The sequence below is a fragment of the Rattus norvegicus genome, chromosome 3 (genome assembly GCF_036323735.1).
Source record: "Rattus norvegicus strain BN/NHsdMcwi chromosome 3, GRCr8, whole genome shotgun sequence".
In the NCBI taxonomy this organism is placed as follows: Eukaryota; Metazoa; Chordata; class Mammalia; order Rodentia; family Muridae; genus Rattus; species Rattus norvegicus.
The window spans coordinates 166,243,976-166,257,505 of record NC_086021.1 but is presented as its reverse complement, the minus strand read 5'-3'; the positions used below and the strand labels follow the sequence as shown (position 1 = coordinate 166,257,505).

At 42.1% G+C, this 13,530-nt stretch overlaps 1 protein-coding gene across 4 annotated transcripts in view; it reads left to right on the top strand.

Moving 5' to 3' along the window:
- Rbl1 (RB transcriptional corepressor like 1) overlaps positions 1 to 13,530 on the top strand; it is a 63,676-nt gene that overhangs the window by 32,357 nt on the left and 17,789 nt on the right. For 3 of the 4 annotated variants that reach the window (XM_039105840.2, NM_001191066.2, XM_039105841.1), the window contains 5 exons: positions 44 to 176; positions 5,195 to 5,458; positions 6,861 to 7,072; positions 10,878 to 11,054; positions 12,676 to 12,747. In XM_039105840.2, coding sequence (XP_038961768.1) covers positions 44 to 176; positions 5,195 to 5,458; positions 6,861 to 7,072; positions 10,878 to 11,054; positions 12,676 to 12,747 — 858 coding nt within the window. Of the gene's footprint in view, positions 1 to 43; positions 177 to 5,194; positions 5,459 to 6,860; positions 7,073 to 10,877; positions 11,058 to 12,675; positions 12,748 to 13,530 lie in introns of those variants that run through there. The other variant, XR_010064693.1, reaches the window with a different exon arrangement.

The window sequence follows — 13,530 nt, the reverse complement described above, 5'->3', positions numbered from 1 at the left end:
GTATCCATCCGTGGTATTTTATCTGTGCTACTGTTTTCTGTAGGTTATATTCCCAAATAACTTTGAAATAGGAAATGGAGGAAGTGTGCAAGGCCATCTTCCCATGATGCCAATGTCTCCAATAATACATCCAAGAGTCAAGGAAGTTCGCACTGACAGTGGGAGCCTTCGAAAAGGTAGGTGTGACACTGGTGAAGCACTGAGGGGAAAGATGCAGACCAATTTGTTTGTTTGTTTTAAGATTTATTTCTTTATTATATATACAGCACTCTGCCTGCATCCATGCATCCATGCCTGGAGGCCAGAAGAGGGCGTCAGATCCCATTACAGATGCTTGTGAGCCACCATGTGGTTGATGGAAATTGAACTCAGGACCTCTGGAAGAGCAGTCAGTGCTCTTAACCACTGAGCCATCTCTCCAGTGCCCATAGACCAGTTTTTTTGTTTTTTTTTTTTTAAAGAAAAACATGTCTAACTCCATAGTAGCATAAAACATCTAGTTTTTTCATCAAGCTTTGACAAGAAGCTCAGTGCTTTCACTCACACTCAATGTGGCCTGTTATACCCTTTTTTTTGTATTAAAAGCATTTCTGTGCTTTGCCTGGTGACACATGCCTTTAATCTCAACATTCTAGAGGCAGAGGCATGCAGATTTCTGAGTTTGAGACCAGCCTGGTCTACATAGTGATTTGCAGGTCAGCCAGGGCTACAGAGAAAGACCCTGTCTGAGATGGGGTTGGGGGAGGAAGAAATGAAGGAAGAAAAAGGCTTTGGGGCTGGTAGGATTGTTCAGTGAGATTGTTGCCAATCCTGACCACCCAAGTGTGGCTCCCCAGTACCCACATGTGGAGGGACAGAACCAACTCCCTCTTCTTCTCTGACCTCCACTTGTGTTTCATGGCTTGCCATTCTCCCAACTAAATAAATTAAAATATGATTTAATAATTTAACCTCTACCACTGAGCTATCTCTCTCTCTTTTTTTAATTTTATGTATATTAGTACACTGTAGCTGTCTTCAGACACACCAGATCCCATTACAGATGGTTGTGAGTCACCATGTGGTTGCTGGGATTTGAACTCAGGACCTCTGGAAGAGCAGTCAGTGCTCTTAACCACTGAGTCATCTCTCCAGCCCTGAGATATATATATATATATATATATATATATATATATATATATATATATATATATATATATATATATCTTAAATGACTTATTTACAGTCTTAAAATTGTACCTTTTTTTTTTCTTTTCTTTTCTTTGGAGCTGGGGACCGAACCCAGGACCTTGTGCTTGCTAGGCAAGCGCTCTACCACTGAGCTAAATCCCCAACCCCAAAATTGTACCTTTTAAGCCTTAATAATGGGAAGATTTTAGTGCACTCCTGTTTTTCTTGTGACATACCAGCTGACACACTCATCTTCTGAATTATGAATCCCTTGAAATTTTTTTGTTTTGTTTTGTTTTTGAGAGCGCTTCCTTGTGTATCCCTAGGCTACCCTCAGACCGTTTGATCCTCCATCTTCAGCCTCCTGAGTGCTAGAATATCAGGTGTGTGCTTTGCATTCTTAAATTCCAAAAATAGTTTAAAAAAAAAAAAAACCTTTGCAGTTTTACTGTTACTTTGTAAATACAGGAAACACTATGGTAGGCTTCAGTTCATGGATATACAAATAAATAGCTCGCCAATTCCCAGTTTGCTAGGCCAAGGAAGATGCCCTGTTATAAATGAAACAAGAAGGCAGCAAACACCGTCTAAGTTATTCTGTGTGGATTTTTTTTTTCTTTTTTCTTTTTTTCGGAGCTGGGGACCGAACCCAGGGCCTTGTTGTGCTTGCTAGGCAAGCGCTCTACCACTGAGCTAAATCCCCAACCCCGTGGATTTTTATTCTGTATTAGTGTGCTGGGGATCAAACCCAGAGCCTTAAGCCGTGCTAAGCAAGTGTTCTGGTAAGAAAAGGTATTCCAGGGAGTTTGCAGGTAAGGTCATGCTTGGGACCTCATTCTCTCCTTGAACCATTACCTTTGAGCATCCTTTTCAACTCCACGGGCTCCCTTGGTTTTCTTAGATTCAAAGCAGGCAAGCAGACTCCTGTAGTAGTCCTGGAAGCTACTAGAACCTACTTGTTTGCTGAGGACTAAAGTCAGGGCTGCTTTTTTTTTTTTTTTTTTTTTTTTTTCCAGAGCTGGGGACCAAACCCAGGGCCTTGTGCTTGTTAGGCAAGCGCTCTACCGCTGAGCTAAATCCCCAACCCCGTCAGGGCTGCTTTTGTAACATCCAGAATCATCGAAAGGTTTTTATTTAGCCACAGCTGCTTCCCCAACCATCTCATATTACACATCATTGCCAGGGTAATTTTTATTACCTATGCTTTAAAAGTAGACTGACAGATCGCCTACTAAGATTAGAACCAGGTCCTGAGATGCCTTCACTTACAAGTGTGTTGTATGTGGTGGGCACTGTTCTCCGGTGGCAGAATGCCGGCCTAACGTGCACAGAACACAAAGCAACAGCAGCAGAGCACATGGTGTACTTGTGAGATTGGCTCAGGACGGTGGTAAAACATTGTGCACAGCGATGCAGAATTGAATGTCTCTTAGAAATATGTGACTTAAGCTGGGTGTGCTGCTGCATTTCTTCATTCCAGCACTTAGGGAAGAGGAAGGTGGGTCCCTGTCAATTTAAAGTCAGTCCATTTGGGGCTACATAGTGAGTTCCAGGCCAGCCGTGACTACGTAGTGAAACTCTGCCTCAAAAATGAAAGCAAAATCCATACATATGTAACTTACATTACAGTTTGTTTTTTTTTTTTTTTTTGGTTCTTTTTTTCGGAGCTGGGGACCGAACCCAGGGCCTTACGCCTCCTAGGTAAGCGCTCTACCACTGACCTAAATCCCCAGCCCCACATTACAGTTTTTGTAGAAGCTCACAACTAGTAGTCTTCCTTGAGTCAAAGGAGACTTTGGACTTGAACTTTTGAACAGTGATGCAGCTATTGAGAGTTTGTTGACCCTTAGAAGACAAAATCCATTTTTGTTATTATTTAACACAGAAGTCATTAGTGGCTCTCTTAGGTTTCTATTGCTGTGATAAAGCAACTTGGGGAAGAAAGGGTTTGTTTCAACTCATAATTCTACATCACTGTCCGTCACTAAGGGAAGTCAGGGCAGGACCTCAGATAGGGCAGGAACCTGGAGGCAGGGCTGATTTAGAGCTGCTTTCATATAGTACCCAGGACCTCCAGGCAACAGTAACGTGGGCTGCGGTGAAGTAAGCCCGCCTCGGTCATCAGTCAAGAAAATTCCCTGTAGGCTTGCTCACGGGCCAGTCGAGGGGCGGGGGGAGCGCTTTCCTAGTTGAAGTTCCAGCTTCCCAGAGACTATAGTTTATGTCATTTTTAACTGGAGTTAAAAATGTTGTCAAACAGCCAGCATGGTACTACATGCCTTTAATCCCAACATCAGGAGGCAGAGGCATGAGGATCTCTGAGTTCAAAGCCGGCCTGCTCTACAGAGAGAGTTAGTTTCAGGACAACCAGGGCTTCACAGAAAAACCCTGTCTCAGAAAAACAAAGTGGAGAAAGAAAGAATGTCACAGAAAGACATGAGATCTACAGCAGAGATCTGTGTCCTTTGATATGTCTGAAAAACCTCATGTCTCGTGGCTATGTTTGTTACGTTAACATCATAACTTGACTAAGCTGCTAGCATATTGAAATGTTGAATCTTGGATACATTAAATTTCTATTTAAATCTATTTTGTTCTAGAATAAAATATCTCTTCTTCCTTATAAAAGAACATATAGTATCAAAACAGTCTAGAGAACCTGTGTTCCCTGTAGATGAATCACACTGGGAGATGCCCAGTCCCTAACTGTGTGTGACAGAGGTTAACAGCATGTCAGAATAATAGACTTGTGTCATCACACCTTGGGACTAGGGTTCCAAATCCCCAGGTTCTTATGTTTGCATAGTGGGCACTTTATTGACTGATCCATCTCACCAATCCATAATCTTCACTCTGGTTTTGATTGGAGAAAAAGACCCTCAAATTAAGGCAAAGTCAGCAGTGGCTTGTATCGCTTTTGCTCATGTTTTCTGATGACCTTTTTAAAGATGGTTCTGTGTTTACTAACTCATAAACCACAACCACTACCTTAAACTGCTGGGAATGTGGAGAACGGCAAAACTGTGACCTCCCCCAAACCATGTCTCCTCTTTCTTGGTGCTATTTATTTCGTAGGTAAGATGGAGAGATAGAAGCCAGTTCTTCAGTTAGTGCGAGCGTCATTCTGCTCAGCCTTGTTCTTCACGCGTTGCTCTGTGGCTGTGGACAGAGCGAGCGTCAGGAATGCAGATGAGCTGTCAGATGCTCACACTGCTCTCCCTTCCTCTAGATGAGCTGTCAGATGCTCACACTGCTCTCCCTTCCTCTAGATGAGCTGTCAGATGCTCACACTGCTCTCCCCCTCTAGATGAGCTGTCAGATGCTCACACTGCTCTCCCTTCCTCTAGATGAGCTGTCAAATGCTCACACTGCTCTCCCTTCCTCTAGATGAGCTGTCAGATGCTCACACTGCTCTCCCTTCCTCTAGATGAGCTGTCAGATGCTCACACTGCTCTCCCCCTCTAGATGAGCTGTCAGATGCTCACACTGCTCTCCCCCTCTAGATGAGCTGTCAGATGCTCACACTGCTCTCCCTTCCTCTAGATGAGCTGTCAGATGCTCACACTGCTCTCCCTTCCTCTAGATGAGCTGTCAGATGCTCACACTGCTCTCCCTTCCTCTAGATGAGCTGTCAGATGCTCACACTGCTCTCCCCCTCTAGATGAGCTGTCAGATGCTCACACTGCTCTCCCCCTCTAGATGAGCTGTCAGATGCTCACACTGCTCTCCCTTCCTCTAGATGAGCTGTCAGATGCTCACACTGCTCTCCCTTCCTCTAGATGAGCTGTCAGATGCTCACACTGCTCTCCCTTCCTCTAGATGAGCTGTCAGATGCTCACACTGCTCTCCCTTCCTCTAGATGAGCTGTCAGATGCTCACACTGCTCTCCCTTCCTCTAAACTTCACAGTCCATGAGTTCGGAAACCACGTTTACTTCAAGATCTTGGTGTGGGAATAAGTAAACCTAATTTTTTATTTTGGAATACGTTTTAAATTTAGACTCTTTTATTTTTCTCTCTATTAGATATGCAGCCACTGTCTCCCATCTCCGTCCATGAGCGCTACAGCTCCCCTGCCGCAGGAAGTGCTAAGAGGAGACTCTTTGGTGATGACCCACCAAAGGAGACATTGATGGAAAAGATTATGGCAGAAGGAACACAGCTGAAAATTGCTCCTTCAAGTGTGACTGCTGAAAGCTTGTCAATTTCCCCTGGGCAAGCTCTTCTCACAATGGCCACGACCACAGTCACAGGGACGACGGGACGGAAGGTTACCGTTCCTTTGCATGGTAACAGCTTCATCTCTACTTTATGTTTTTCAGTTACATAAAAATTTAAGAAATGTCTTATGAAATTGGATCACATGAGATAACTCAGTCATTTTTTAAAAGACTTATTTTTATTTTATGTATGTAAGAGTTCTTCCTGCATGCATGTCTATGCACCATGTACATGCCTGATGCCCATATAGGTAAGACGAGGACATCAGATCTCTCTGGAACTGGAGTATAGGTGGTTCACTGCGGTAGCAGCAAATGCTCTCAGCCATTGAGCTGTCTCTCCAGCCCCAGTATTTCATTCTAAACCTAAGTTGTTTTTTTTTCCCCCTTTAACTGATCCTGTATTGTAGGGCAGTGTGAACTAAACGGAATTTTAAGGTAGAGATACTTGTCATACACTTCCTGTCACCCTCCCTGCTTGCTCTCACAGCCTGGGAAAGCATCAGCATCGTATACAGTAAGCCACACTGGCTCATCTGCATGTACAGCCCACAGCTTACACTCAGGCCACTCTCAGCATTGGGCGTTCTGTGCACATTACATTACTGACACTGTACAGTGGAATGTGTCACCTTCATAGTAACACATCATAGTTCTGCCCTGGGGCGTGAAGTCCTCCACCTACTGTTTTATTTTAAAAATACACTATTTTAAATTTCCACATTTTATAAATTTACAACCCTTTTTGTTAGGATTTACTTTTTTGTTATTATCTGACCTTTATAAGTTGGTGTATTAAGGGAGAAATCCTTTTTAATTAAAGACATCTTAAATTCTCAGTAACAATTGCTTTTTAAAATTATTAAAGTCGGGCCAGTGAGATGGCTCATCCGCTAAAGGATCTTGCCTGCAAACTGGACAGCCCAAGTTCAGTCCCTAGAAGCCACATGGTAGAAGGAGAGAACTGGCCCTGTGGGTTGTCCTCTGACCTCCATACTCAACACGATGGCACATACACACCCTCTTCCCATAAGTAAAATAAATAAATGATGTTCATAAAAGTTTTAAGTGGCATATAAAACATTACAGGCACATACAAAAACAGAAGACGAGATGTTGTTGTTGTTGTTGTCTGTTTTTAAGACAGGGCCTCTATATCTTGCCTGCTTTAACTCACCATATAGCCTAGGCTGGCCTCATACTTACAGCAGTTTTCCTGCCTTAGACATGAGGCATCACACCCTGCTACTCAAAATTTGTCTCTTTAAATAAAATTAAACATAAAAATATCAAAAGGAAGCATGATCCTGCTTCCGAAAGAAAAACAAAACTGTGTTACAGTTACTGGGTTATAGCCGCATCCTTTTCTCTAACATACATTTCACTTGCTTCTTCATACATATACATTGACAGCTTTGCTGTGAACTTTCAGCTTGTGTCTCCAACTGAGAACTCTTGCTTGTGCACTCAGGTATTGCCAATGATGCTGGAGAAATCACACTGGTTCCTATTTCCATGAATACAACTCAGGACTCCACAGCTGAGAGCCTTGTATCACTAACTGCACAGTCATTAATTGGTGCTTCTCCAAAACAGACCCATCTGACTAAAACGCAAGACGCTCCTCTGACCGGAATAAGCAAACCAAAGAGAACTGGGTCCTTAGCACTGTTTTATAGAAAGGTACGTGTTTCCATAGCAGCTGAACAGCGCTCATTCAGCAAAGACTGCATACTAAGCAGTGCTGATCTCTCTTTTTAAATAAAATACACATATTATAAAATTTGTGGGCTGGAGAGATGGCTCAGTGGTTAAGAGCACTGTCTGCTCTTCCAGAGGTCCTGAGTTCAATTCCCAGCAACCACATGGTGGCTTACAACCATCTATAATCAGGTCTGGTGCCCTCTTCTGGCCAGCAGGCGCATACATGCAGGCAGAAAGCTGTATGATTTATATATACATAATAAATAATTTAAAAAAAAATTTGCTACTTTAATTTTTAGGCATACAGTTTGGTGCTAGATACTCAAATCGTTGTGTGACCTTTGCTACTTTTTCATCTTCCCACTCTGAAGCTGCTCTTTACTCATTAAAGTAGAAGCCACCATTTCTCCCTGCTCCCCTGAGATTGCCATGCTGTTTTTTGTCTGTATGAATGTGACTACCTTTGAAAAGCTGCTGTATCCCAGTGAAATGACACACTGGTGTATCTCTCATTGACTGGCTTATTCGTTGGGTACATCTTCCACATTCATCTGTGTGATAACATGTGTGGGGATTTCTTTCTATTTCAAAGCCGAGTAATGTTCTCTATACATAGATGCTACATTTTGTGTATCTATTTGTCTGTTGGTGGACGTTTGGGTCGTTACCACTTTTGGTGTGAGTAGCGCTGCTATGAATATTGGCTCTGTTGTCTCTGCTTTCAGTTTAAGTGTATTCCTAGAAGTGAGATAGTAATCAGTGTCTAGGGTGTCAAGGTTGGGGCTAGAGGTCAGCTTTGGCTGTCATTCTTTTTGTACCACCCACTGTTTTTAAGAGAATTCACTAGGTAAGCTAGGCTGGCTGGCAAGCAAGTCCCAGGAACTCCCATGTGTCTGCATCTCCACAGCACTGGAAATCCAGTGTGTACCACCATGCCCTGCTTCTGTGAGTGAGTTCTGGGCATTGAACCCCAGTTCGCATGCTAGTACAGCAAGCACTCAAGTGCCTGAACTGTTGTGTCTCCCCAACCTCAGTATGTGTTTAAGGAACTGCCATTGTGTTCTGCATGACTGCACAGTTTCACATCCTATGGCAGTGTCCCTCTTCTCCATCAACAATGACAGTGTCCCCTTCTCTATGAACAGTGACAGTGTCCCCTTCTCTATCAACAGTGACAGTGTCCCCTTCTCCTTCTCAACAGTGACAGTGTCCCCTTCTCTATCAACAGTGACAGTGTCCCCCTTCTCCTTCTCAACAGTGACAGTGTCCCCTTCTCCTTCTCATCAGTGACAGTGTCCCCCTTCTCCTTCTCAACAGTGACAGTGTCCCCCTTCTCCTTCTCAACAGTGACAGTGTCCCCCTTCTCCTTCTCAACAGTGACAGTGTCCCCTTCTCCTTCTCAATAGTGACAGTGTCCCCTTCTCCTTCTCAACAGTGACAGTGACCCCTTCTCCTTCTCAACAGTGACAGTGTCCTCTTCTCTATCATCAACAGTGACTTGCTGAGATTTCGGGGGGTTGGTGGGGAGGAATACAAGAACTGTATTCAAAGTGCAATGAGACCTGTTAAAAGCTTAAAAGAAAGGGGAAACTAAGACACCTTGCTCAAGCTCAGGATCAGGAACTTAACGGGTCTCATATATTTTGTAATGAAAAAGCTGTTTGACTTCCTGCTGTTAGACTTTCTCAGTGGTGTCACTGGGCTCAACCTCCAAGGCAATGATGGTGATGGCCTTACACAAAGATCTGCATTGTCAGTGGTGGAGGCAGCAGCCTCATGGAAGAGCAGCAGTGGGACTCACCTCTTTTTGTTTTTGTAGCCCGGGCTACAAAGGGTTGAACCAGGGTGTGTGCGCACACGTGTGTGTGTGTGTGTGTGTGTGTGTGTGTGTGTGTGTGTGTGGTGTGTGTGGTGTGTGTGTGTGTGTGTGTGTGTGTGTGTGTGTGTGTGTGTTTTATGGGTATTTTGCCTGTGTATATGTTTGTTGCACTATATTTTTACACTGTTCCCAGAGGCCAGAAAACAAGTCAGATACCCTTGTTTTTTTGTTTTGTTTTTTTTTTTTTTAAACATTTGTTTATTATGAATACGTCTTACAGCTTTCTGCCTGCATGTACGCCTGCAGGCCAGAAGAGGGCACCAGACTTCAACTCAGATGGTTGTGAGCCACCATGTGGTTGTTGGGAATTGAACTCAGGACCTCTGGGAGAGCAGTCAGTGCTCTTAACCTCTGAGCCATCTCTCCAGCCCCAGATACCCTTGTTAATGGAGTTGCAAGCCCTGGTTGTTGTTAGCTACCATGTGGTGCTAGGATTTGAACACCTATCCTCTGGAAGACCAGATAATGAGCCATTGCTCTTGCTTAGATTTTAGTTTTTCTATGTTTATTAAGTCTACATATCTTTTCGTAAATGTCTAGTCCAGTTCTTTGCCTCCTTTTAGTTGGATTTTTGTGATTGTGACAAGAGCCCTTTATTTCTTCTGGATATCCTATCAGATTCATGATTTTCAGGTATTTTCTTCCATTGCAACAGTCTTCACTCTGGTGATTATGTTCTTTGATGCATAAAAATTCCTAATTTGGGGCTGGAGAGATGGCTCAGCGGTTAAGAGTACCCGACTACTCTTCCAGAGGTCCTGAGTTCAATTCCCAGCAACCACATGGTGGCTCACAACCATCTGTAAAGAGATCTGATGCCCTCTTCTGGTGTATCTGAAGACAGCTACAGTGTACTTATATTTAATAAATGAATAAATCTTTAAAAAAAAAATTCCTAATTTGACAAAAGTGTTTTCTCTTTAATATGTGCATACGCATGTATGGATGTGCATGGAAGCAAGAGGTTGATGCTGGATATCTTCCTCAATCACTTCCTACCTTATTTTAAATATGTATTTGTTTAGGGCCTGCAGAAATGGCTCAGTAGTTAAGAGCATAGGCTGTTCCTTCAGAAGACCCAGGTTCAATTCCCAGTACCCAGGTAGTGGCTCACACAGTCTGTAACTCCAGTCCCTGGGACCCTGCCACTCTTCTGGCCTCCTCAAACACCAGACGTGCTTTACACCACAGAGCCACCTCCAACCTCAGGAAGGAGACTCGGTGTTTGGGTTTTTGGTTTGTTGTTGTTTTTAAAATAATTTTGCTTCATTAGTGATTTTTAAGCTCAGAAAAGTTAGAAATTTGCCACTTAGCATATTAGACATTCCAGCAATTTTACTCCAGCCCAAAAAGAACACACAGGGACGGACTTCTGAACACTTGAAAATATTTAAATTTATAATACTTATGCAGGTGAACCCTGTTTTTACTTTTTCTTACTTTACACGGTGGCATTATAGAGTATAAGGCATTATCACTTTGAAAAACACTGTAGGGAGCTGGAGAGTGGCTCAGCGGTTAAGAGCACTGACTGCTCTTCCAGAGTTCCTGAGTTCAATTCCCAGCAACCACATAATGGCTCACAACCATCTGTAATGGGATCCAATGCCTTCTTGTGGTGTGTCTGCAGAGAGCAACAGTGTATTCATACATAAAGTAAATAAATAAGTCTTTTTAAAAAAAGAATAAAATGTACTGTAAAGTAGTTTCCCAAAGAGAATTTTGCTTTTACTATACTCTCTAAGCACAGAAGTTAAAGTAATGCTATAAAGCAGAAAATTTAGATGATTTGGTAATTAACAACCTACTTTTTTTTAACCTTGGCCTATAAGCCCATGTTCATGGTAAGACATAGAAACTTGAAAAGTGACATGTTTCATAATAATGTGTTTTCTTCTATCTTAGGTCTATCATTTGGCAAGTGTACGCTTACGTGATTTATGTTTAAAACTTGATGTTTCGAATGAGTTACGAAGGAAGATCTGGACATGTTTTGAATTCACTTTAGTTCACTGCCCTGATTTAATGAAAGATAGGCATTTGGATCAGCTCCTTCTGTGTGCCTTTTACATCATGGCCAAAGTATGTATAGGGTGGGAGGAGGTCTCTACCCTAGTTGCCTTAATTTAAAGCCTCAGTACAAAACTGCTGAATTGATCCTTAGTTTTCCTTCTGTACTGCAAGCCAATATTGCCTACCATTATTAAGTAACAATTTTAAGCTACTATAATGTCTGGACTTTTTCTCTGAGTTTGATAATAATCAGCTTTTTCACTTGATAGGACCACATTTCGCCATTTAGCATGGTAAAGGTGCTGCCCCACAAACCTGGTGATCTGAATTTGATCTGAACCCATAGTGAAAGGGGAAAGGGAAACCGGATCCTAAAACACTGTCTTCTGTTCTGTGTCAGATATGCTCCTGAGTTCACACACATCATTATCACCATACATGTAATTTTTACATTTTTAAAAAAAGAATACATTGGTTATAAAGGAATTTAGAAATGTGAATAGCACATTTCCTCCTCTCCCATGACATCTCTAGTGAGAGACTTAATCTTCGGATGCATCAGGTCCAGAACTGAAGTCACTTGGCCAAAGTTACCCAGGAAGTGGCAACACAGGCCTTCTTCATCGGTGTTCTGGTGTAGGTGCCTCTGCTCCTATTATCTTTCTTTGATTTATCATGGTGCTCAGCAAGTACTCTGTGTTTTGTTACTACACCATGTTTAGGTCACAAAATAACCCATCTTGCTTGTTTTTAAAAGTTTGACATATATCAGAAAAATTATTTATAACTTCTGTCTTAACACTATATTGGCTAAACTAGCAATCTTAGCCAATGTATATAATTTTAAGACCTGATTTTTAAGCATTTGAGGCAAAAGGTATGTTTCCAAACTCTCTTGTGACCTTCCTATCCAAAAATCTTTAAAATCTCTATATAGGAGCTAGAGAGATGGCTCAGTAGTTAAAAATACTGGCTACTTACTCTTCCAGAGGACCTGGGTTCAATTCCCAGCACCCACATGACTGCTCAGAACACCTGTAACTCTAGTTGTCAGGGGTCTGATATTCTCTTTTAGCTTCCTTGGCCCCCAGACTTTTCTACTTCTAAATCATCGTTCTAGAGAATGGGTTCCAGGCTAGTCAGGAGTCAGGGGAGGATTAATGAAGCCAGTGTTATGGTAACTGATAACAGAAGGCATTCCTTTTTGGGTCATTAATCTCTTTCCTTTCCTACTGTGACTGCTAAGGATTAGAATCCCTATAAACTGTCCTAAAACACTCAAAACCTAATCCTGTAATAACCATTCAGTTTTTGATGAATCACTGCAAGTTATTTTTCTTTTAGTAGGCGGTTAATTCACTTTTAAATAAGTACTTAAAAGTAATAAACCAGACACTCCATGGGCTCAGCATGTGTTTGTTTTCTTCCATCAGTTTTCATAAATCTCATTTTAGTAGAGCTCTACCCTAGGTCTACTTCTTGTGGGTTAGTGAGACTGTTCACTGTGTCCCCGCAGGCCACAAAGCCTGAACTTTAAAGGTAGCAAAGATCATAACTGTGGGTGGTTTTAGTCATGGATCGGCCTGGGATTTATAGCTTTCTACAAGGTTGCTCTTGATACCAACCTCTGAGTTTTTGCTCAGAGCCATGTTTCTTCAAAAGCAGTTGATAAATGTAATTTTTTTCTTAGGTAACAAAAGAAGAAAGAACTTTTCAAGAAATAATGAAAAGTTACAGAAATCAGCCACAAGCTAATAGTCACGTGAGTTACATTATTCTTCCTGCTGTCCAAAAATAGATTTTTGTGCCATTTCTTTGCTATTAAGTTATATAAGAAGTAGTTATTTGATAGTTTTACTGTAGATTGGATTTTCTGATTTAAAGGATGCTAGTAAACTCAAGAAATAGTTTGGTTAAAGGATAGCGTAAGCAGAAGGCAGGAAATCAGAGTCCCCTGACTCATCCACGCCTTGCATAGACTCCTCACACATTCTGAGGTAACCTCTGTTCATTTTAGGAGGAGAGATGTTTTCACTAGAAAGCCTAACAGAAGATAGACATAATGACCACACTTCATTGTCTGGTTTGGTTTGTTTGAGACGGGGTCTCATTGTGTAACCCTACTGGTCAGGAGCTAACTATATAGACCAGGTTGGCTTCAAAACCACAAAGATCCGCCTGCCTGCCTCTGCCTCCTGAGTGCTGGGATTAAAGATGCGCCACAACACTTGGCTGCTGATTGTATTTCTTAATTGTATGAAACTTGCTTGATTCTCTAATGGTTAACGCCAGTGAAATTTGAGGAATTGTTGACTTTAGCTTCTGCTGTCAGCAGAGTTGGTTCAGTTTTAGTTTAGTTTTGTTTTTTGAGACTGGGTCTCATGTATTTCTCATGTACCCACCACTTCACTACCAGCCCGGGCACATTATACTCAGACTTACTACTATAGCTGAGGATGACCCTGACCTGATGCATATCTTTCTCCCTCCTAATGCTGGGAATATAGGCATGTATCACCAGTATGACTTTGCCAGAAGTCATAAT